This window comes from Scyliorhinus torazame, chromosome 28, assembly GCF_047496885.1.
Source record: "Scyliorhinus torazame isolate Kashiwa2021f chromosome 28, sScyTor2.1, whole genome shotgun sequence".
NCBI classification, from domain to species: domain Eukaryota; kingdom Metazoa; phylum Chordata; class Chondrichthyes; order Carcharhiniformes; family Scyliorhinidae; genus Scyliorhinus; species Scyliorhinus torazame.
Window position 1 is genome coordinate 11,022,883 of NC_092734.1, and position 24,019 is coordinate 11,046,901.

Here is a 24,019-nt window from a genome sequence, read left to right on the forward strand (position 1 = left end):
TGACTAGGTGCGGTTGCTCTGGAAGGTGCTGACTAAGGAACCGTGGTGAGTTAATGCAGTGCATCTTGTAGATGGTTACACGGCTGCCACTATTCGGCGGTGGTGTAGGGTTTGAATGTTTGTGGAAGGAGGAGCAATCAAGCGGGGCTGCTTTGTCCGGGATGGTGTCGAGCTTCTTAAGTGTTGTTGAAGCTGCACTCATCCAGGCAAGTGGAGAGTATTCGATTACACTCCTGACTTGTGCCTTGTAGATGGTGGACAAGCTTTGGGGAGGTCAGGAGGTAGGATTCCTAGCCTTTGACCTGCCCTGGTAGCCATAGTATTAATATGGCTAGTCCAGTTCAGTTTCTGATCAATGTAACCCCCAGGATATTGATTTCAGACATTGATCATTGAATGCTGTGCTTACTATATGTTCTGTTCTAGTCTTTTACAATTGAGCCTCGACTTAAAAATCCTGTTCAGAGGGCAGCTCAGTGGCGCAGTGGGTTAGCCCTGCAGCCTCATGGCGCCGAGGTCCCAGGTTCGATCCCGGCTCTGGGTCACTGTCTGTGTGGAGTTTGCACATTCTCCCCGTCTTTGCGTGGGTTTCGCCCCCACAATCCAAAGATGTGCATGGTAGGTGGATTGGCCATGCTAAATTGCCCCTTAATTAAAAATAAAAAATCCTGTTCAGGATGAATGTTCTCATTCTACTTAATATCTCTATAAGGTTCCATTTCAAGACAGACACTTTTTGGACTGTGGCCAGTGCCAATTTTCACTCCTGCTCCTCTTCCTCCCCACACCCCAATAAACCAAAGTAAAATGAAAGATTACTGGCCACATGTTCAAGAGTTAAGATTATTGCAAAGCATCTCCACTTATGTATGGAAATCTTAGATAAAAATGAACCTCGTTCATGCAATATTAATAAAAAGCAGATTTGAGTCATGTTCTGTGCTGATGCTTCTGATGTGAAATATATTTTATCGATCTATTTCTTCAGTTTATAGATTGCTCCTAGGAGAGTTGTGTGTCACAACGCATCGATAAATACTCACTGGACAGAACGGTGGTGAGAAAAATGTAATCGGAGAAGGAAATCAGTCCGCACTCGCCCAGTGTGTAAAATATGCTGTCCTCGTCAGCAAACTTCTCCCGTCCATGAGAAAGTTTCTACCAAAGAAGATGGAAAAGTAGTCAGATTGGTGACACCACCTGCGAGATTGTTGGGCTATCAAATACAGGCCTGGGATCAAACTGCAGGAGATGCGGAGCACAAGCAGAGATAATAAGAAATGGCGATTGAGTAGATTGCAGAGTTGACCTTATTTCATTATACAATAATGCAAAAGCTGAGGCCAAGGGATTGGGTCGAGGGGACATAACATGCAAGAGCCACAGTATCAGACACACAATAAACACTGCAATGTTTAAAACAGGAAAGACCGATGCAGACAGATTCACATACCTAACACAGCAAAATATCGCCAAGGTCCCACTGATCACAGCCACAAGGATATTATTTACCTTGTCTATCAAAGATTCTTAACATTGAGGGATGGCCAAAAAAAGGGAAGCCCCCATTATAAACTGAGACGTCAAACATTGCATTATACCAAAGGGAGTGGGGCCATTCAACTCCTCGTGTCTGTTGTACCATTCAATCAGATCATAGCTAATTCTGTGACTCAACTCTCATTTAACCAACTTTGCTCAAGATCCCTTGATATGCTCACGCAACAAAAATCAGTCTTGAAAATTTTAATTGATCCATCATCCACAGCTTGTTGGGATGAAAGTTCCTGATTTCCACTGGTGTGTGGAGGAGAATGGCCTGGTCCTAAATCTAAGACTGTCTTCTTGTTCCGAATCTCTCCACCAGGTGATGCAGTTTCTATGCCTACCCTATCGAAAAATCCTTTTATCATTTTAAAAATCCCAGTCAAAATACCCCTCGACTTTCTAAACTCACGGGCATGCAGGTTGATGTAGTTTGTCATCCTTATTTGATCCTTTTGATTGTAGCTATAATTCTGCTGATTTAGCACTGCACCTTCTCGAGGACAAATATGTAGTTTCCGAGTTTCGATGCTCAATACTGAATGCAGTACTACACATGCTATCTGATCAAGGCTCTGTGTAACCCTAGCAAAACATTATCTCCTTCATATTTCAACCTTCTTTTAAAGCAAACATTCCATCAGCTATTCGGATTACTTTTTGTGTACAAGTGCCTGATAACAGTGTCTGCGAGCGATGCATATTCCTTTCAACCTGAAAATTTGTGGCTTCCGCTTTTCAAAAATATAACTGGGACTTAACAATTAACCCTTTAAGTAGTGGAAGTTCTGTCAGGGACTCAAAACTACAGATATTCGACAATACCATCCATTAGGTCAGGTGTGTACAAGGTCAAACAACTAATCCAGTGTGTTCAAACCTAAATATAACATGAAGTTGCAAGAACACTAAAGCCATATTATCAAGTAAAAGCAGCATTTTAAATGAAACCGTAGAAAAACACTTACAAATAAAAAAACCTTTGATGGTTCAATGCAACTACGTGTTGCACTGCTGCCATGCAGTTGACTGGCAACAGACGACTTCATATGAAGTAACATTTCATGTAGCATTTAGCTAAGCAATGAGAGGTAATTTCACATGACATGAACAATCCCTCTTGGAAGACTTGGCTTGGGAATAAAATACTGCAATTTTATTCCTATCCTAAAGTGGAACATGTAAAATACTACAATTCGTGACACTAAGGAACCAGAGATGGATCCTCATCAGTTCAGATGAAAGCTAGGACAGCACGGGTGGCGCAGTGGGTTAGCACTGCTGTCTCACGGTGCTGAGGTCCCCGGTTCGATCCCGGCTCTGGGTTACTGTCCGTGTGGAGTTTGCACGTTCTCCCCGTGTTTGCGTGGGCTTCGTCCCCACAACGCAAAGATGTGCAGGCTAGGTGGATTGGTCACGCTAAATTGCCCCTTAATTGGAAATAATGAATTGGGTACTCTAAATTTATATACGAGAAAGGTCAAATGAAAACTCACCAATCTGAAAGGTTACCCCTGTTTCTCGCTGCACGGATGCTTCCGGTCCTCCTGGGTATTTCCAGCATTTTTTGTTTATATTGATAATATTTCACTGACAAAAGGTGAAATATTTTGCCCAATGCATTTCCATTTTGCACCTATGTACCAGGTCTTATGTGCAGTGCGTAGCTTTCTTGCCTCGGAATCAGAAACCCTATGTTCGTGTCCCACCCAAGGACTTGACGGCCTAGGAAGGTGCATTCAAAACACACCCAAACAGGTTGATATCGATCTATTGCCAATGGCAGGCAATATGAGTGGGGCAGATTCCTGGTCAGTCACGTGATGGAAAGAACATTGGAACCTCGACCATCACTATTCGTAGCTCCAGGCTACAACGTGTATGTAAAAGTTCAGGTTGCCACGGCAACTCGGACTCCACACTGCCCCAATAGAGCTAGAGAAGGCTTACCCTAACAAAGAAAAATTGAAACGGTCCATACTAGAACAGCAGAGTGTTGAAGCGCAGAGTGCTGTAAATCAACGCCCTGTCAACCATCCTTGATCTTGGTCACTCACTTGCAAAGAGATAGCAAGTACTGAGTAAATACTCAATGCTTCCCTGGGGGAGGAGGAAAAGAATTTTTAAGAAAGTAATCCTGGGTCATTTTTGCATCGGCAAGTTCAGCTGGTTGTAAGCATCATTGGCAGGTGTCTGCCGCTATCCTCTCGGGCACGGGTGATTCAGGGGCTTGGAACTACTGGATGGAGGAACCAGTCTTGAAGGAGGTACATGAACAGGAGGGAGGAAAAGTGGAAGAGGGAGGAAAGTTGATGGAGAGGAAGAGCCCATTCTACTTTGAAGACGGGTCAACTTTTTGCAGTGTTGATGAATAATCTTATGCACATTGACAACACAGCCTTGCACTGCACTGGGAGGAAATGACACAGGTCAGTAGTAGGTGCAGATGAATCATCAGAGATTGCCGTTGACTTCCACTACAAGAGACAATGGATTTATTGGAGTAAGGCATCTCAGTCTGCGGCTAATTAAAGACCTTTCCCCCCCACTCTAAATTACCAAAGGGCTTTGCCCTGCAAGTCACTAGAAGAACAAACTGAGGGTTACTGGGCATCAAGGACCTTGGTAGACAATGACCAACTGTCTATCTCTATCCAGGAGGTATACGGATTGAGAAAAAAAATAGAGATGCAGCAGAGAAGTAAACAGGATGAACGTACGAATTAAAAGGCGTAGGCCACTCTCAAGCCTGCTCCGCCATTTAAAAAGATCATGGTTGATCTGATTTTAACCTCACATCCCTGGCTACCCTGATCACCTTTAAACCTCTTTAAATTCTCTTCTTCAAAAGGTGATTGAGGCATTGTCCTTGAATATCTTTAAGGCAAACGTAGATAGATTCTCGATAAGCAAGAGAATTCCATGATCTCACAACTCTCAGAAAAATTCTTCTCGCCTCTGTCCTAAATGGATGCCCCCTTACTTTTAAACAGTGACCCCAAGTTCTAGATTCTCCCATCAGAGGGAACGTCCTCTCCACATCCAGCCTGTCAAGTCCCCTCAGGATTTTATACGTTTCAATCAAGTCGCCTCTTACTCTTCTAAACTCCACCAGATACAAGCCTTAGGTCACTGAGGCATCCCATCCATTGCAGGCATTAACCTAGTAAACCTTTTTAAAAATAAGTTTAAAGTACCCAATTTTTTTTTTTCCAATTAAGGGGCAATCCACCATCTTTGGGTTGTGGGGGTGAAACCCACGCAGACACGGGGAGAATTTTCAAACTCCACACGGACAGTGACCCAGGGCCGGGATTTGAATCCGGGTCCTCAGCGCCGCAGTCCCAGTGCTAACCACTTCGCCACGTGCCGCCCTAACTTAATAAACGTTCTCTGAACTGCTTCTAATGCATTTAGATCTTTCCTCCCTACTCTTATATTCAATTCCTCTTGCTATAAATGCAACATTCTATTAGCTTCGCTAATTACTGCTGCACATGCACTCTAACCTTTTGTAATTCATGCACTAGGACACCCAGATCCCTCTACATCTCCAGAGCTCTGCAATCCCTCACCATTTGGACAATATTCACAATCAATTTGTGTCATCCTTTATTATTTTTGTAACGTCTCGTCTTATCTATTGGTTTACCTCACATTTTGCCACATTATACTCCATTGGCCTGATGTTTGCCCACTCACGTAAACAAGCTATATGAAATGTACCACCTTATGTCCTCTTCGCAGCTTACTTTTCTACCTATCTGTGTGGCATCAGCAAATTTAACAACCATACCATGTATGCCCTCATCCAAATTAGTTACATAAATTGTAAAGTGTTGAGGCTCCAGCACTGATCTCTGTGGCACATCACTCGTGGTTTACTCTTTGACTTGTATTCTCTGTCCCTTTCATTTTTAAAATAAATTTCGAGTACCCAATTTTTTTTTTTCACAATTAAGGGGCAATTTAACGTGGCCTAACCTGCACATCTTTGGGTTGTGGGGGTGAAACCCACGCAGACACGGGCAGAATGTGCAAACTCCACATGGACAGTGACCCAGGGTCGGGATTCGAACCCGGGTCCTCAGTGTCACAGTCCCAGTGTTAACCACTGCGCCACATGCTGCCCCCTTCTCTGTCCCTTTCTGTCATGGTCTGTTTGTCATTTCCCATTTTAGTGCCTCCCTCTCGTACCTCGTCTCTATACTTTGATATTCCACATTTTCTACGTTTGATCCCTTGCCCCCACTATTTAGTTTAAAACACTTTCTACTTCTCCAGTAAGCTGCCAATGCGATTCGCAGGGACACTCGTCCCAGCATGGTTCAGGCGTAGAGCGCCCCAGCGGTATGGCCCCCACTTTCCCCTGCTGCTAGTGCCCCACGAACCGGAAACACTTCTCTCACACCAGCCTTTGAGCCACGCATTCAACTCTCTAATCTTAGTTGCCATAAACGAGTTAAATTGGATACAGAAAGAGAAAAGTGTGGGGGGCGGGTGTGGAGGAAGGTAGTTTTTAAGAGAAAGACCATCTCACAGAACAGAAAAGCAAGAAAATAATTGCATTTCAAAATTAAAATTTTTAAATGCCTAACCTGTGTAGAACCTGTAGGAATGAGGCCCACGGTCTCAATTGTTCCCTTTCCAAGACAGAGAGCTTGAGTGGCATTTCAGGATTAGAAGCCAAGTCATTAAAAAAGGTACTTGCGGGCAGCACGGTGGTTCAATGGTTAGCACTGCAGTCTCACGGCGCCGAGGTCCCAGGTTCGATCCCGGCTCAGGGTCACTGTCCGTGTGGAGTTTGCACATTCTCCCCGTGTTTGTGTGGGTTTCGCCCCCACAACCCAAATGTGCAGGGTAGGTGGATGGGCCACGCTAAATTGCCCCTTAATTGGAAAAAATGATTTGGGTACTCTAAATTTATTTAAAAAAAGGTACTTGCTCTATTAAGTACAAGCCCCCAACTTTTAGGAGTGTGTTTCACTGGCAATTAATATGCAAGCACAGCAATTCCTTGAAACTCATGGGAGGGTGAGGGCGAACAGCCATTTTATGATGAAGCGGTCGATATGGTGAATCAGTTGGTGGTCGCTACACATGTTTTGTAAGCCATATTATATTGCACAGCGCCAATGTTTATAATATCATTAATAGAATTTTTCAGCCAACCCACTTCACTACCCTCACATTAAAAACATCAAATCATCTTACAGTATAATTTCGGTGTCAGCAGTGTGGCTGTGAGACGCAGAAATTATACCCCAAGATGACTTTTTAAAAAAATTTAGAGTACCCAATTCATTTTTTCTCCAATTACGGGGCAATTTAGCTTGTTCAATCCACCTACCTTGCACATCTTTGGGTTGTGGGGGCGAAACCCACGCAAACACGGGGAGAATGTGCAAACTACTCCAAGATCCCGTACCAGCCTCCCCGAACAGGCGCCGGAATGTGGCGACTAGGGGCTTTTCACAGTAACTTCATTGAAGCCTACTTGTGACAATAAGCGATTTTCATTTCATTTCATTTCAAAATGACTTGATACTTTTATGCAAGAGTAGCGAAGTGGGTTGGCTGAAAAACTCCATTGATGATATTATAAACAGATTTATGCAGAGTTATTAAGCTACAATTTAGCACAGCAGATTATTAAAATATAATTATTTTTATTTTCAGCCCATTATCCTTGGAAGCTGTGCTTTCTGTGCCCTGATCTCCGAAACCATTAAAAAAAGACCTTTAGTTTCCTGCATACAAATTCAAAATTAATCGTAGTTCTCAAGTATTTTGAAAACTTAATAAGTACCAGCTCCTTTTTGCACTCAATTTCTAAACCCTTAAGTTTGTGATAGCCATGCGTGACAAGGGGTAAAGAATAGATTTAATTTATACACACACACACCTTTGGCTGAATTATCCGATTCTGAGGCTATGTCCCCACGCCGGGGTGGGAATGGTGGCGTTTTACGACAGAAAGAATGGCGTGAAACGGCCGCCGATTCCCCATTTTGCTGGGGGCTAGTAGGAAGGCAGCATAGAGGGCGGTATGTGGCGCAGTGGTTAGTACTGGGACTGGGGCGCTGAGGACCTGGGTTCGAATCCCGGCCCTGGGTCACTGTCCGTGTGGAGTTTGCACATTCTCCCCGTGTTAGCATGGTTTTCACCCCCACAACCCAAACATGTGCAGGTCAGGTGGATTGGCCATGCTAAATTGTCCTTTAATTGGAAAAAAACTAATCGGTACTCTAAATTCATTTAAAAAAAAGCAAGGCAGCATAGAGCACCCGATACAGCCCGGAGAATTGGTGGGTCCAACGGGCACACAGTGCAACATGGTGCTGGCCGCTCGCGGAGCTGGCCTGCAAAATAGCCCCCCCCCCCCTACCTTCGGCCGGCCCCAACTTGCCTGTACCCCCCAGCTCTCATCCCGTGTCGATCAAGAATCTGTCGAACTGTCTCACATGGACCGTAGGGGTTTAAGAAGATATCTCACCATCAACTTCTCACGGGCAGTTCGGGATGGGCAATAAATGCCGGCCTAGCCAGCGATGCTCACTTCGTACAAAATAAAAGAAAATCTCAGTTTTGATATTCAGTGGCCCAGGCTCCACTGCTCTCTGTGGAAGAGAACTCTGAATTCCTGCGCACCTGCCCCTGCTAAGCCCTCTTAGAATCTTAATATGTTTCAATCCGAGCACCTCTCATTCTTCGAAACTGCAATCAGTAAAGGCCCAAGCGGCTTAACTGTTCCTCATGAGACAACTCCTTAATCTCAGGAATTAGCCGAGTGAATCTTCTCTGAACAGCTCCCAATGCAGTTTTGGACGGAATTCTCCGGCCCTTGGGATTCTGCCCGCAGGCTTCCCGGCGGCATGGGGTGGCTTCAATGGGAAAGCCTACAGACAAGCGGAGGGAGTAAAGAATCCCAGCCGTGTGTGTGTCTCGGTGGCACACCGAGACACACACATGGCTGGGAGCCCCGAGAATCCTGCCCTATATCTTTCTTTCAGAGACCAAAACTGTCTACAGTATTCCAGGTGCAGTCTCATCAATGCCCTCTAGTTTTAGCAAGACTTCCTTACGTTTATACTCCATTCACTGGCAATAAAGGTCAATTTTCCATTTGTCTTCCTAACTACCCGCTGTACCCGCATGTTAACTTTTTGTGATTCATATACAAGGGCATTCATATACTGCAAACAAATTCCGCTGTCTCACTCCATTTAAATAAGGGACACATTAGAGAAACCACTCGCATGGTGGCTAACCTTTTTGCTGCAGTGAATGACCATGCCTGCACTAGTCAACTGTAAAATAGGCTTATGAACCTGGAATACGGTGGAATTTTAGTTATAAATCTGATAGTTTGAAGGTGATGATCATATAGTTTAATTTCCAATGGACTGCAGGTTAGAATAGTTTTGGTTCATTCAGACTATGCAAGTGGCTGAGGCTGCACTCCAATGTACACCTTTAAGGTAGCAATACATCAATGTAAACAGGAGCTAGAGTAGGGTTGCGCTTGTCACTTTAATGCAGAGACACAAAGCAAAATGACTGCTTCCTCATGCATCATCTGGTGTCATTGATCGCTCCAATTTGACTGCAAGTATTCTGTTTTGCCGCTCCTGCTGACTCCTTCAAGGAACCTTCAAATTTTAAATGGTCTCCCTTGAATTACTCGCATCTCTTTCCAGTTCTCCAGGGACATCTTTATTCTATTTTACGAGCCTTTATCTATGAACACAGTTTTCCATTGTTCAACTGTAGATTCCCCACAGACATAAGCGTTTTCTTCAGTTATATAAAGGTTTACTGCTGCTGTACCCATAACATTGCAAATAATGGAGGAGATAGAAAGGCACTAATTAAATCTCGAGGCCGCTAGAAGTGCAAAAGTGCTTGAGTTTTATACCTGCAGTGTATGATTTTGTAGCAACCTTTTACTGGATTGAAGAGAGTGCTGGCAAATGAACCTTCATTTCATGGCATGAGCTTTCATTTCAAGGATTTCACCGACATCCTTTAGCAGTTTGTCTGGTGAATCTTGGAATCTAGGTTACAACCTGGAATAGTGAAAGAAATAGACGACAGAGAAAAGCCATTGCTGTCCTACAAGGTCCCTGGGTCAGAGTGTGACCCCTGGAGGAGACAGACTTGTAACACTCGAGTCTGACAGAGCTTGGAGTGCAAGAACCGTTTGTTGCTCATGTGCAACCTACCCTACCATAGCTCCTAACATCGCATTTGAGCTGAGAAAACGTGTGTCAATATTCCCTGATCTCCAAAAGTAATGAAAGTAAACAAAAATGTCAAAGCTCACATTTCCTGAACACAGGCCTGTTCTTTTACTCGTGTGCAAGTCTCCTTTTCCTCGGTAGCAGTTTCATGAAACATCACTGCAGGAGTTCCTCAGGGTAGTGTCCTAGGCCCAACCATCTTCAGCAATGACCTTCCTTCCAACACAAGGTCAGATGTGGGGATGTTTGCTGATGATTGCATAATGTTCAGCACCAGTCCTTAAGCACTGAAGCAATCCACATGCAAATGCAGCAAGATGTGGACAACATCCAGACTTGGACTGACAAGTGACAAGTAACATTTGTGCCACACAAGTGCCAGGCAATGACCAACTCCAATAAGAGAGAATCTAACCATCGCCCCATGACATTCAATGGCATTACCATCGCTGAATCCCTATCAACAGCAACTCACCTCCTGACTCCTAAAAGCCTGTTCTCGACCTACAAGGTACAAGTCAGGAATGTGATGAACACTCCCCACTTTCCTGGATGAATGCAGTATTTTTACCATTCACAGACAAGACTTTGTCAGCTTCCTCGACCCTCAAGTGTTTTATTACTCCCAAAGGGTCGTTACCAATTTCCCTCACTCAAAGAATATATGTCAGGAGATTTCTGCCGTCTCCCTGAGCTTGCTAACTGGGACCAGGGTTCTTGGAACTGCCTTGCCGGCCCTTATTCCTAATCCACACAAAATAGATTCCAGAGTTACCTTCATCCCCTCTGTGTCGGACATTACTCTGCAGTTTGCGGTGAAATTCTTGAGCTGAGTCCCAACGGAAGCTCAAACACAGACAGAGATTCTAACGTTAACCAGTGCAGCAACGGGATGTACCCCGTGGAAAAATAGCTTTGCAGCATAGCATCACTCCAGCAAACAAAGACACAGCAATACTTTGCTCCTGAATTGCAGGCATTTACTGCAAATACTTCAAATAAATTTGGTCCGCAATTTGCTTTCAGCACCTCTCAACAGAAAGTGGCACAACATTCGCCTGCTCTTCCCTGCCCGAACAGCAGTGTTCAGTCAGTGCCCCGGTCAACAATTCTCACCCAACCACCCGAAACAAAATGACATAGTCAGTCAATCTAATTCTCTGACCCACTCCCCCGCTGACCGCCAAGCCCTCCGCTGTTCCAATGAGGGTCAACGACAGCAGCTTGCCGTTTGATTAGCCAATCTATGGCCTCCTGGACTCAATACCCGAGTGTCACAATTTCAAATCACCAATTTCATTGGTTGGTAGGGCAAGTGCTGCCGTCGATTCTGCTGCAGTTTACCTCTCCCCCCTCGATCCATTTTCCATCACATCATCGCCCACTTCCGCCTCGCTCATTTAGCCCTATTTTTTGGTGCTTAAATCGTTCTCATCTTGTTCACTCCTTTCTCCCCCCCCCCTGCATCTGTACTTGGAAGGACTGTAGCATCGGTAACGTCTTCCGGTTCGACCGGGTCTCAGACTTGGAACACTAACTCTGTTTCCCTCTCCACAGATGCTGCCTGACCTGCTGAGTATTTGCAGCGTTTCCTACAGGCACTGTCTGATGAGTTACCTCGTTGTTATTTACACGAGACTTGCCCTGCATAAAATGGCTCCTGTGATCACCTGCATAACTAATTTGTTTTGTCAGTTTCGCGGCAACATGATGAAGTGCAGTATAAATCCAATTTATTGTTCTCTCTGTAATCAGTGTATCTGTCACAATCGTGCCACCCCACCCTAAATTTTTCGTTACAAAATGCACTAGGATTTGCCATTCTGCAGATAACCTTTGGAAGCACTCCGTCATGGTGCTGAGCAGACTACGGTGCGGACCACAGTGGTAATTAGAATGCCCACAGAACATACATTATATACAGAATATATATAATGAAGAGCAGCATAAAAATAATTTTAATTGATCAGTCTTTCCTGGCGTCTCAGGCACTTGCAACATGGCATGCTGGGATAGTGCAGTCAGGGATATGGGGGAGGGGGGGGGGGGGTGGGGGGGGGGGTTGGGGGAGATCCTATGGAAGAGAGCATGGTAAATGCTGAAGTGCATACCGGGTTATATGCACATGCTCACACACCTCGTACCTGCCAGAAATCCTGACGAGTGGGAGTGTGGTTCAGAATGTGGTGAAAAGGGAAGAAAATGGGCGTCTGGTTACATCACAAAATACAGTAGTGCTACATTGAGCGATTATAAGCAACACAGCAGACAGACAATAAGAAACAGTTAATGGCTACATCCACACTTTAAGCCAACAGCAGCTTTGGTTGGGATGGTTAGGCTCCAGTCCTGGTAAGCTGACGATGTTAAGACTTTGGCAGACCAAACACAGAAGGACTCATGGAATGTTAAAACCATCACAACACAGTCAAAACATTTTAGCGTTAGAGTACAGGTAATAGCCAAGATGTGTCACCCACAATATTCCTGTCCAGAGAACCATTCATAATCAGAAAAATACACCTGCAGAAATGACCCAAGGACATGCGCTTTATTTCAGATCCATTGTTATTTTTACAGCTCTCTATTAAGTGCAACACAGTCTGAATAGACTACATTACACCTACAGAGAAACAGCAACATTGCAGCAGTATACCTGTAGAGAAACAACAGCCTTACGGAGACTGCAACACATCTGTGGAAGAAAAAAAAGCCACAGTGAAACTACAGTACACCTGTAGAGATAAAGATCAGCTGCAGTTAAATTGCAATCCACCTGTAGATGAAAAGAACAGGGACTGCAAGACTGCAGCAAACTGATAGAGTGACAGAAAGGCCAGTGAGACTGCAGAGAAATATTCTCTCAGACCGAGAGAATATGAAACTAAAGCACAACAAAGACTCTATGTACTCTGGCAATTCTTTGTTGCGCTTTAGTTTCACGGCATCGAAGAGGAAGCTGAGGTTCTAGGAGGCAGCACTGACGAGAACAGATCTGGACAATTTGTTTGAAATCAGACCAGACTGGGTAGGGATGGCACACTGCTTTTTCTGGACAGCATTGCTGGAACAGTTGCGTTTTTATGTCAGTCGAGCACCTTGTATAATTTACATACTTTACAGGACATAGCTGATGAGGGCTAAATCGAAACTAAAGCTCTTTCATCACCAAGCTCGCTCTTAGTTATCAGGTCGGCTTCAGAATAAAGGCGGCTACGTGGATGTCCTTTATCTCTTTACCATTGGCAAATGGAAGAAATTATGTCACCAAGCAGCCACATATCTCTAGTTTTAATCCTTTGAGAACACTGGGATACCACCATAGGTCAAAAAAAACCCGATGCGATGTGAAATATTGGATTTTGCTAATTCTACATCAAAATACTTGGCACTCAAAACTGAAGAAAATGATTCCGAGAGGTTATCAAAATACATTTTAAAAGCTTATAAAGAGCATGAACACATCGAGTGACTGGGTAGCTCCTGCAGGAAGAATAAACACAGGATCATATTAATACCGAAAGCCATATGCACATAAAGAGAGAACACATCATCGAGACTTCAGCACAACATAAAACAGCAGCTGTTTGCAAAGAATAAAACACTGGGCAGTTACAATACATTCATCACTTCATGCACGACAGTGCTAGGATCAACAAATTCAAGGATGCACTGGTGGGTAAAATTAATTTGTGATGTACGCATTAACAATACAGTAACACAAGTACACAGTGACACATCTAGGGCCGGTTTAGCTCAGTCGGCTGGACGGCTGGTTTGTGATGCAGAGCGGCGCCAACAGTGGGAGTTCAAGTCCCGTACTGCTGAGATGTGGTGATACACAGGTTAAATCACCACCAGTCAGCCCTCTCCCTCAAAGGGGAAAGCAGCCTATGGTCACTGGGGCTATGGCGACTTTTCACATAAATTATTTGTTGCCTCACAGTGCCGAGGACCCGGGTTCAATCTCGGCCCCGGGTCACTGTTCGTGCGGAGATTCCACATTCTCCCCGTGTCTGCGTGGGTTTCACCCCCACAACCCAAAGATGTGCAGGCTAGGTGGATTGGCCCCTTAATTGGAAAAAATGAATTTATAAAAAAAAGAAAGAGTATTGATGTGGAATGATATTGCCAATTTTTTTTAGATTTGCCACTCTAAATTGCCCCTTAATTGGAAAGAAAAATGAATTGGGTACTCTTAAATGATATCAGCTATGGAAAAAAACCTTAAGGAGATTCAGAAAGAACGTTCCCGATGGTGGGGGAGTCCAGAAATAGGGGTCATAGTTTGAGGATAAGGGTTAAACCTTTTAGGACTGAGGTGAGGAGAAATTTATTCACCCAGAGAATTTGTGGAACTCGCTACCACAGAAAGTAGTTGAGGCCAAAAAGTTGTGTCATTTGAAGAAGGAATTAGAAATAAAGGATCAAGGGATATGGGGGGGGGGAGAGGCGGGATCAGGCTACTGAACTTGATAATTAGCCATGATCATAATGAATGGCGGAGCAGGCTCGAAGGGCCGAATGGCCTCCTCCTGCTTCTTTTTTCTGTTTTTATGAGATCTAGTTCCTAACTGCTGTTGTTCCTGGGAAAGTGCTCAACACTCACCTTAAAACAAATGTGTTGAAAAGTCTTTTTTTTTGTTTCAGGAATTCAGAGCCAGCACAAGGTGATAATGCCAGTCATGAAATAACCGTCAAGATTTTCTTTTGGCAAAGAAAGTCAACTCATTAAAAATGTTGGTAAGCCGGGTGCGGCGATGACCAGCTGAGTCGCACGTTTCGGCAGCTCCCGGTGGAACGGACTTTTGGGCTCTTGATAGGAGCCCCAACGGCAATTTTAACGGCTAAAAACACCGTGCGGTAAACCAGAAGGGTGTTCCCCCTGGACACGGATGGAAAAAGGAGAGGAAAGTGGCCGGATTGCAGCGGATCCTTTGGAACAACGGCAAGGAAGGCAAGCAGAAACCAAGATGGCGTCGGAAGGTGGCAGTTTCATATGGGGCCCTGAACAACAAGAGTTCTTGAAACGCTGCGTGGAGGAGATAAAAAAGGAAATGAAGAAAGAGTTGTTGGCCCCGATATTACAGGCGATTGAAGGGCTGAAAGAGGAACAAAAGACCCAGGAGCAGGAGCTTCGGGTCGTGAAGGCGAAAGCAGCAGAGAATGAGAACGATATACAGGGCCTGGTGGTGAAGTCGGAGATACAGGAGGCACACCAGAAACGATCTGTGGAGAGGTTGGAGGCACTGGAAAACAACGCAAGGAGGAACAACTTGAGGATTCTTGGCCTTCCTGAAGGTGTGGAGGGGGCGGACGTCGGGGCATATGTGAGCACGATGCTGCACTCGTTAATGGGAGCGGAGACCCCGACGGGTCCGTTGGAGGTGGAGGGAGCATACCGAGTTATGGTGCGAGGATCGAGAGCAGGAGAAACTCCCAGAGCCATAGTGGTGAGATTCCTCCGTTTTAAGGATAGAGAAATGGTCCTTAGATGGGCGAAGAAAACTCGGTGTAGTAAATGGGAGAACGCGGTGATCCGCGTTTATCAAGATTGGAGTGCGGAGGTGGCGAGAAGGAGGGCGAGCTTTAATCGGGCCAAAGCGGTACTTCACAAAAAGAAGATAAAATTTGGAATGCTGCAACCGGCAAGACTGTGGGTCACATATCAAGGGAGGCACCACTACTTTGAAACGGCGGATGAAGCGTGGACTTTTATTGCAGAAGAAAAATTGGAATGATTGGATTATGAAAATGAACGTTTGGACAAAGTGGTGGGGCGAATGGGGGGGGCGAAGAGGGGTTTTATGTTTTAATCCTGCGGTATGGTAACTTTTCTTTCTCCCACAGGTGGTGATGGGGGGATGTGGGGAGGGAGAGGAGATGGGGCGTTGGCCATGGGAGGCGGGGCCGAGGGAGAGGCGCGGGCTTGGTTCCCGCGCTATGATAATTATGGCGGGAATAGAGAAGCAGGAAGGAGGGGGCGTCGCACGGTGCGAGCCGTGATCACGGGGGGAAGCCGAGGTCAGCCAGAGTTTGCTGACTTCTGGGAGCAACATGGGGGGAGTAATTACGCTAGCGGGGGGTCTAGCAGGGGGGGGGGGGGGGGGGGAGGGGGGAATTACTGGGTTGCTGCTGCTGGGGAAAGGGGGGAGTGGGTACGGGAAAGGATGGGCGGGGGGGCACCGTCTGGGAGAGATACAGCTGCGTGGGAACTGGGTGAGAAGCTGGAAAAAGATGATGGCTAACCGGCAAGTGGGGGGGGTGGGAAGCCCCCCAACTCGGCTGATCATGTGGAACGTGAGGGGGCTTAACGGGCCGATAAAGAGGGCACGAGTACTCGCACACCTTAAGAAACTTAAAGCAGATGTGGTTATGCTACAGGAAACGCACCTGAAACTGATAGACCAGGTTAGGTTGCGCAAAGGATGGGTGGGGCAGGTGTTCCATTCGGGGCTGGATGCGAAAAACAGGGGGGTGGCTATATTAGTGGGGAAGCGGGTAATGTTCGAGGCGAAGACTATAGTGGCGGATAACGGGGGCAGATACGTGATGGTGAGTGGCAAATTACAGGGAGAGATGGTGGTTTTGGTAAACGTGTATGCCCCGAACTGGGACGATGCCAACTTTATGAGGCGAATGCTAGGACGCATCCCAGACCTAGAGACCGGAAAGCTGATAATGGGGGGAGACTTTAACACGGTGTTGGAACCAAGGCTGGATAGGTCGAAGTCCAGGACTGGTAGGAGGCCGGCAGCAGCCAAGGTGCTTAAGGATTTTATGGAGCAGATGGGAGGGGTGGACCCGTGGAGATTCAGTAGACCTAGGAGTAAGGAGTTCTCGTTTTTCTCCTATGTCCATAAAGTCTATTCACGCATAGACTTTTTTGTGTTGGGTAGGGCATTGATCCCGAGGGTGAGGGGAACGGAATATACGGCTATAGCCATTTCGGATCATGCCCCACACTGGGTAGACTTGGAGATAGGGGAGGAAACAAGAGGGCGCCCACCCTGGAGAATGGACATGGGACTAATGGCGGATGAGGGGGTGTGCCTAAGGGTGAGGGGATGCATTGAAAAGTACTTGGAACTCAATGACAATGGGGAGGTTCAGGTGGGAGTGGTCTGGGAGGCGTTGAAGGCGGTGGTTAGGGGGGAGCTGATATCAATAAGGACACATAAAGGGAAGCAGGAGAGTAAGGAACGGGAGCGGTTGCTGCAAGAACTTTTGAGGGTGGATAGACAATATGCGGAAGCACCGGAGGAGGGACTGTACAGGGAAAGGCAAAGGCTGCATGTGGAATTTGACTTGCTGACTACAGGCACTGCAGAGGCACAATGGAGGAAGGCGCAGGGTGTACAGTATGAATATGGAGAGAAGGCGAGCAGAATGCTGGCACACCAATTGAGGAAAAGGGGAGCAGCGAGGGAAATAGGGGGGGTGAGGGACGAGGAAGGAGAGACGGAGCGGGGAGCGGAGAGAGTGAACGAAGTGTTCAAGACATTTTATAAAAAATTGTATGAAGCTCAACCCCCGGATGGGAGGGAGAGAATGATGGATTTTTTGGATCGGCTGGAAATTCCCAAGGTGGAAGAGCAGGAAAGGGTGGGACTGGGAGCACAGATCACGGTAGAAGAAGTGGTGAAAGGAATTAGGAACATGCAGACGGGAAAGGCCCCGGGACCGGACGGATTCCCAGTTGAATTTTACAGAAAATATTTGGACTTGCTCGCCCCGCTACTGACGAGGACCTTTAACGAGGCAAAGGAAAGGGGACAACTGCCCCCGACTATGTCAGAAGCAACGATATTGCTTCTCTTAAAGAAGGAAAAGGATCCGCTACAATGCGGGTCCTACAGACCAATTTCCCTCCTCAATGTGGATGCCAAGGTCCTGGCCAAGGTAATGGCAATGAGAATAGAGGAATGTGTCCCGGGGGTGGTTCATGAGGACCAAACTGAGTTTGTGAAGGGGAGACAGCTGAACACGAATATACGGAGGCTGTTAGGGGTAATGATGATGGCCTCACCAGAGGGTGAAACGGAGATAGTAGTGGCGATGGATGCCGAGAAAGCATTTGATAGAGTGGAATGGGATTATCTGTGGGAGGTGTTGAGGAGATTTGGGTTTGGAGAGGGGTATGTTAGATGGGTGCAGCTGTTGTATAGGGCCCCAGTGGCGAGTGTGGTCACGAATGGACGGGGATCGGCATATTTTCGGCTCCATAGAGGGACAAGGCAGGGATGTCCTCTGTCCCCATTACTGTTTGCACTGGCGATTGAGCCCCTGGCGATAGCGCTGAGAGGTTCCAAGAGATGGAGGGGAATACTTAGGGGAGGAGAAGAACACTGGGTATCTTTATATGCGGATGATCTGCTACTATATGTGGCGGATCCAGCGGAGGGGATGCCAGAAATAATGCGGATACTTGGGGAGTTTGGGGATTTTTCAGGGTATAAATTGAACATGGGGAAGAGTGAGCTGTTTGTGGTGCATCCAGGGGAGCAGAGTAGAGAAATAGAAGACCTACCGTTGAGGAAGGTAACAAGAGACTTTCGTTACCTGGGGATCCAGATAGCTAAGAATTGGGGCACATTGCACAGGCTAAATTTGACGCGGTTGGTGGAACAGATGGAGGAAGATTTCAAGAGATGGGATATGGTAGCATTGTCAATGGCAGGGAGGGTGCAGGCGGTTAAGATGGTGGTCCTCCCGAGATTCCTCTTTGTGTTTCAGTGCCTCCCGGTGGTGATCACGAAGGCTTTTTTCAAAAGGATAGAAAAGAGTATCATGGGTTTTGTCTGGGCCGGGAAGACTCCGAGAGTGAGGAAGGGATTCTTACAGCGTAGTAGGGATAGGGGGGGGCTGGCACTACCGAGCCTAAGTGAGTATTATTGGGCCGCTAATATTTCAATGGTGAGTAAGTGGATGGGAGAGGAGGAGGGAGCGGCGTGGAAGAGATTAGAGAGGGCGTCCTGTAGGGGGACCAGCCTGCAGGCTATGGTGACAGCCCCATTGCCGTTCTCACCAAGGAACTATACCACGAGTCCGGTGGTGGTAGCTACACTGAAGATTTGGGGACAGTGGAGACGACATAGGGGAAAGACCGGAGCCTAGGGGGGTCCCCGATAAGAAACAACCATAGGTTTGCCCCGGGGGGAATGGATGGGGGATATGGAATGTGGCAAAGAGCAGGTATAACGCAATTGAAAGATCTATTTGTGGATGGGAAGTTCGCGAGTCTGGGAGCGCTGACTGAGAAATATGGGTTGCCCCAAGGGAATGCATTCAGGTACATGCAATTGAGGGCTTTTGCGAGGCAACAGGTGAGGGAATTCCCGCAGCTCCCGACACAAGAGGTGCAGGACAGAGTCATCTCGAAGAAATGGGTGGGGGACGGTAAGATGTCGGATATATATAGGGAAATGAGGGATGAAGGGGAGACTATGGTGGACGAACTAAAAGGGAAATGGGAAGAAGAGCTAGGGGAGGAGATTGAGGAGGGGCTGTGGGCAGATGCCCTAAACAGGGTAAACTCGTCGTCCTCGTGCGCCAGGCTAAGCCTGATTCAGTTTAAGGTATTACACAGGGCACATATGACTGGAACACGGCTCAGTAAATTTTTCGGGGTGGAGGATAGGTGTGCGAGGTGCTCGAGAAGCCCAGCGAATCATACCCATATGTTTTGGTCATGCCCGGGTTGGCTATATTTGGGGTTGCACAAGAGCCGGGAGTGCAGGAGGCGAGAGAGGCCGATGTTTTGGCCTTTGCGTCCCTAGTAGCCCGGCGCAGGATATTTCTAATGTGGAAAGAAGCCAAGCCCCCGGGGGTGGAGACCTGGATAAATGATATGGCGGGGTTCATAAAGTTAGAGCGGATTAAGTTCGTCCTAAGGGGGTCGGCTCAAGGGTTTACCAGGCGGTGGCAACCGTTCGTCGAATATCTTGCGGAAAGATAGATGGGGGAAAAAAGAAGGCAGCAGCAGCAGCCCAGGACTTGGGGGTGGGGGTGTGGGGGGGGGGGGGGGGGGTGTGGCCTGAGACAAGGCAGTTGCCAATTAGGGCTAGTTTTTATTTTTGTTATTTAATATTTATTTATTTGTTGTTGTTTTCTTTTGTTCTTGTTTAAATAAAAAAGGTCATTATTATCTGTATTGTTATAATGTTGTGTAAAGGATGCACAATGTACTGTGTTGGCTGACCAAAAATTTTCAATAAAATATTATTTAAAAAAAAAAAAAAAATGTTGGTAAAATCTGCATCAACATCCTATTCCCAAATAAATATTTTACAATATTAGCCCAGATCTTCTGGTTAACATCGGAGAGGGCGCATCTGATGCAGACTTCAACTGAAACTGCCCACTTATCATTTTACACTGGAGTCTTTGCACCTTTTGATGTCTCCGCTCCAGCAGGGAAGCACACAATCGTAGGAAAATTGCCAGCTGTAATTCCCGCACATCCAGGCTCCTTTTCTTATCATGAATTAGACCTTAAGGTCTATCGACAGTTCATTTACTTACATTGTTAAATGGAGCTGTCAACCTCCAAAGCTGCACCGCGTCACCCCACCGAGATTGCTACCCACCTCACGCCTGACAAATGTTCAATCCCCCTGCCTTCCCCCTCAACAGTGTGCACCGCCCTCCCTCACCACTGACAATATTTGCACCCTCCCTCCCTCCCTCCAAAACGTTCAACCCAGAACTGCCCCCCACGCACTCTCCGACTGTGTTGACATCTTCCGACGTAGGCCAGACAGGAGCCAGAAATTCTAGAAAGTGAGTTAGGAGTGGGGCTGCAGGACGGGGTCAGCACTGTCTTGTGTGGGTGAGCACCATTCCAGGGGTCACACATGAATAATCGATTGTCAAAAGGGGCATAAACGCATCGTCAGAAACAGAAGCCAAACAGTCTCATACCAGCCTCATTCCCGCACCAGCCTCCCCAAACAGGTGCCGGAATGTGGCGACTAGGGGCTTTTCACAGTAACTTCATTTGAAGCCCACTTGTGACAATAAGCGATTTTCATTTTCATTTCATGCTGCGCTCTAATATTGACCAACTGGCACACAGCAAACTGAATTCCAGAAAGGCGTCTCTGGAGGGAGTGAAACTGTGGGAATAAAACAAAAACGATAAGAAAAAAGGATGCTGAATAATTGAGAGAGAGTGTTTTCTCAGTTTATCCAGTCTCTTGACATTAACGAGTCATTGTTTGTATCTAAAGAAACTCAAGGGCTTAAGATGGGTGGGGAATATTTCAATATCTGTTGACCTTGTTTAAGCACTGAAAAAGGTTCCACCAATCCATCTCCTGTCCTTTCCCATCTTCCGCAGTGTTTCAGTCATTTATTTGGTGACTCAGCCTAATCTTGTGTCATCAGCAAATAAAATAAAATGGTACAATTTTTGGGAGCATCTACTTGATTATCAGAGAAGATGCGAAACAGAATGAAGGCAAGTTTACTTTTATTTTATATTATCCTGCAATATAAAGCCACATGCTCGCTTCTACAACTACTTTTTGATGGTCTACCTCAGACATGCGCTTGGGCCCCAGCAAGATAACAATGGAGTTGACAGCTTGCTATTAGGCTTGCTCCTAGCTGTGTGTTAAGATGCCTTTTAGTGCTTAATGGCTGGGATCATGAACACAAGTGGGGCAGAGGCTTGAATTACATGTTATTGTACTGCCTGACCAAGAGTTTGAAAGGCCGTTGGTAAAGCGATGAGGGACTACGCCCACTAAAGAAAGTGTTAGTTACATCAAATAAACAGAAACATTAGAACCACAACAAGTTTATCTGGAAATGAACTTCAGTCGATCACTGGGAGATTTCATCTACTACATATTATACACTGATCTTGAACAAGATATTGCAAGTGGACCTCAACATAATTCACCATCATTTGCCTTCTCTTGGTGTTCCAGTAAACTTTCTTCTACGAACCTGGAGCCAGCCGCCTAGATGACAATCGTATAACATGAAAGGCAATATGGCATTACTAACCTTCCCATCGTATCGTTTCACTATGAACTGGTCCAGACCCTGATCTGGGGGAGAGAGAGAGAGACTGGGTTATGATTAAAAATCACCACACAATTCTCTAACAGCTTGCAGTTGATTTATTCATTCAGATCCATGGCTAATCATACATCTGTTGACTGCCCTGGAGGCATTATAATTCTGATTGAAAACCCATTTCAAAACCTTTCAATTTACGACAAATGATTTTCAAAAAGAAAAATCCGAAATAAGTTATAACCTGTCAGGCGATAACAATATTTTTTTCAGAACACACTACCGTGTAACGTTGCTCCTGGTATGTTAGATGGTGCATGAAGGGGGGGTTCAGCGATGATACCTCTTAAAACTAAATAGTTAGCATGCCACTAGAGTAGTTTTACATGCTAACTGTTTAGTTTTAAAAGGTATCATCGTTGAACCCCCCCCTTCAGCACACTGTTTTGAGGTTAGAAGTGTTATTGCCATGTAATGCGCAACGCATTCTATCAATAAATGCAGCACAGTGGTTAGCACTGTTGCTTAACAGCGCCAGGGTCCCAGGTTCGATTCCCGGCTTGGGTGACTGTCTGCGCGGAGTCTGCAAGTTCTCCCCGTGTCTGCGTGAGTTTCCTCCGGGTGCTCCGGTTTCCTCCCACAAGTCCCGAAAGACGTGCTGTTAGGTGAATTGGACATTCTGAATTCTCCCTCGGTGTACCCGAACAGGTGCCGGAGTGTGGCCACTAGGGGCTTTTCACAGTAACTTCATTGCAGTGTTAATGTAAGCCTACTTGTGACAATAATAAAGATTATTATGAAGTGGGACTGTGTGTTTTAATACTACAAAGTCAAAAATGTTGTTGAGCAAACAAAGGCCGAGTTTAACCACTATTTAGAGAAGCAATGACAAACAATAGCCCAGACTTAGAAGAGTGGAGTGTGAAAAATGGGAGATAAAGTTGCAGGAGACTGCAGAGGTAGTGGGCAGCAAAGTCACCATGGGATTGCCAAAGGACAAAGGTTTGAAGTCTATGCACTGGGGGCTGGAATATCAGTCGGGGTCAGAGACCAGGGGCAGGATTCTCCATTCCCGCGCCGAAGTGGCCGCACCGTCGTGAACGCCGTCGAGGTTCACGACGGCGCAGAACGGCCCCGGTCCCGACCGATTCAGGCCCTGACAATGGGCCAGTATCGGGGCCGCGTCATCTACACGCGCCAGGCCTTGTCGCCCGCGTAAAAGCGGCGCCGCATAGATGACACGGCCGGCACCGCATAACGGGCGTCATCCGCGCATGCCGTCCTCTCGAAGTCCGCCCCGCAAGAAGATGGGGGACGGATCTTGCGGGGCCGCGGAAGGAAGGAGGTCCTCCTTCAGAGAGGACGGCCTGACGATCGGTGGGCACCGATCGCGAGCCACCCCACATTTGAGGTACTGTGCAGGAGGGGTGCAGGATCCCCCCTCGCCCCCCCACAGGCCGCCCCTCCAGCGTTCACGCACCGCCCACGACTGCAGCGACCAGGTGTGGACGGCGCCGGGGGGAACCCGCCGTTTTGGCCTGGCCACTCGGCCCATACGGGCCTCAGAATAGCAGGGGTGCCGGAGAAACTCGACCGGGCCGTTCCCGCCGCTTGGGAGAATCGGGAGGGCGTCGGACCGGCGTCCCCGGAAATTTTTGGCGGCCCAGGCGATTCTCCCAACCGGCGTGGGAGTGGAGAATCGCACCCCAGGTTTGGGATAGGACGTGCACAGTTAAATCCTGGATGAATCATAGAAACAATACATTTAATAATAAAACGCAGGCATGTTTGAATACAACTAACTACACAACAAATAAAGATCACATTCCAGCCGCTGCTTTTACACTTTTACACTGACAGCTTATAACAGTACAAGAGGGCTTTTTGCGGAATTAAGCAGATAACAGAAGTGGTTTACTGAGGATTCTACTTTAATAAGGTCACATCAGTGGGTACTTGTGAACCTTTAGTGGTGCTGCTAAACCCGTTGGGCAGCTGTTGCTTTGGCTAAATCTAAATACGCATTTCCCCGACCACGCCAATGTCACATTTCCTGTAAAGCTGAGTAGTGATAATGTCTAAAAAAAAGCAAAGCTCACAAGGCCGGCAACATCAAACAATGCACATCTTTTGCCAGGTGCAATCATGATAAAGGATGCTTCACAAAATCAGTAACATACAAAATGTCCCAGAGTCTCAGAAAA

At 46.6% G+C, this 24,019-nt stretch overlaps 1 protein-coding gene across 5 annotated transcripts in view; it reads right to left on the reverse strand.

The window, feature by feature from the left end:
• The window catches only part of micu1 (mitochondrial calcium uptake 1), a 131,684-nt gene that overhangs the window by 31,719 nt on the left and 75,946 nt on the right, over window positions 1–24,019 (reverse strand). For 4 of the 5 annotated variants that reach the window (XM_072491468.1, XM_072491465.1, XM_072491463.1 and 1 more), the window contains exons 6-8: window positions 21,804–21,847; window positions 12,445–12,483; window positions 1,044–1,158 (exon numbers count right to left, since the gene is read on the reverse strand). In XM_072491468.1, the coding sequence (XP_072347569.1) occupies window positions 1,044–1,158; window positions 12,445–12,483; window positions 21,804–21,847 (198 nt within the window). The remainder of the gene's footprint in view (window positions 1–1,043; window positions 1,159–12,444; window positions 12,484–21,803; window positions 21,848–24,019) is intronic. The other variant, XM_072491469.1, reaches the window with a different exon arrangement.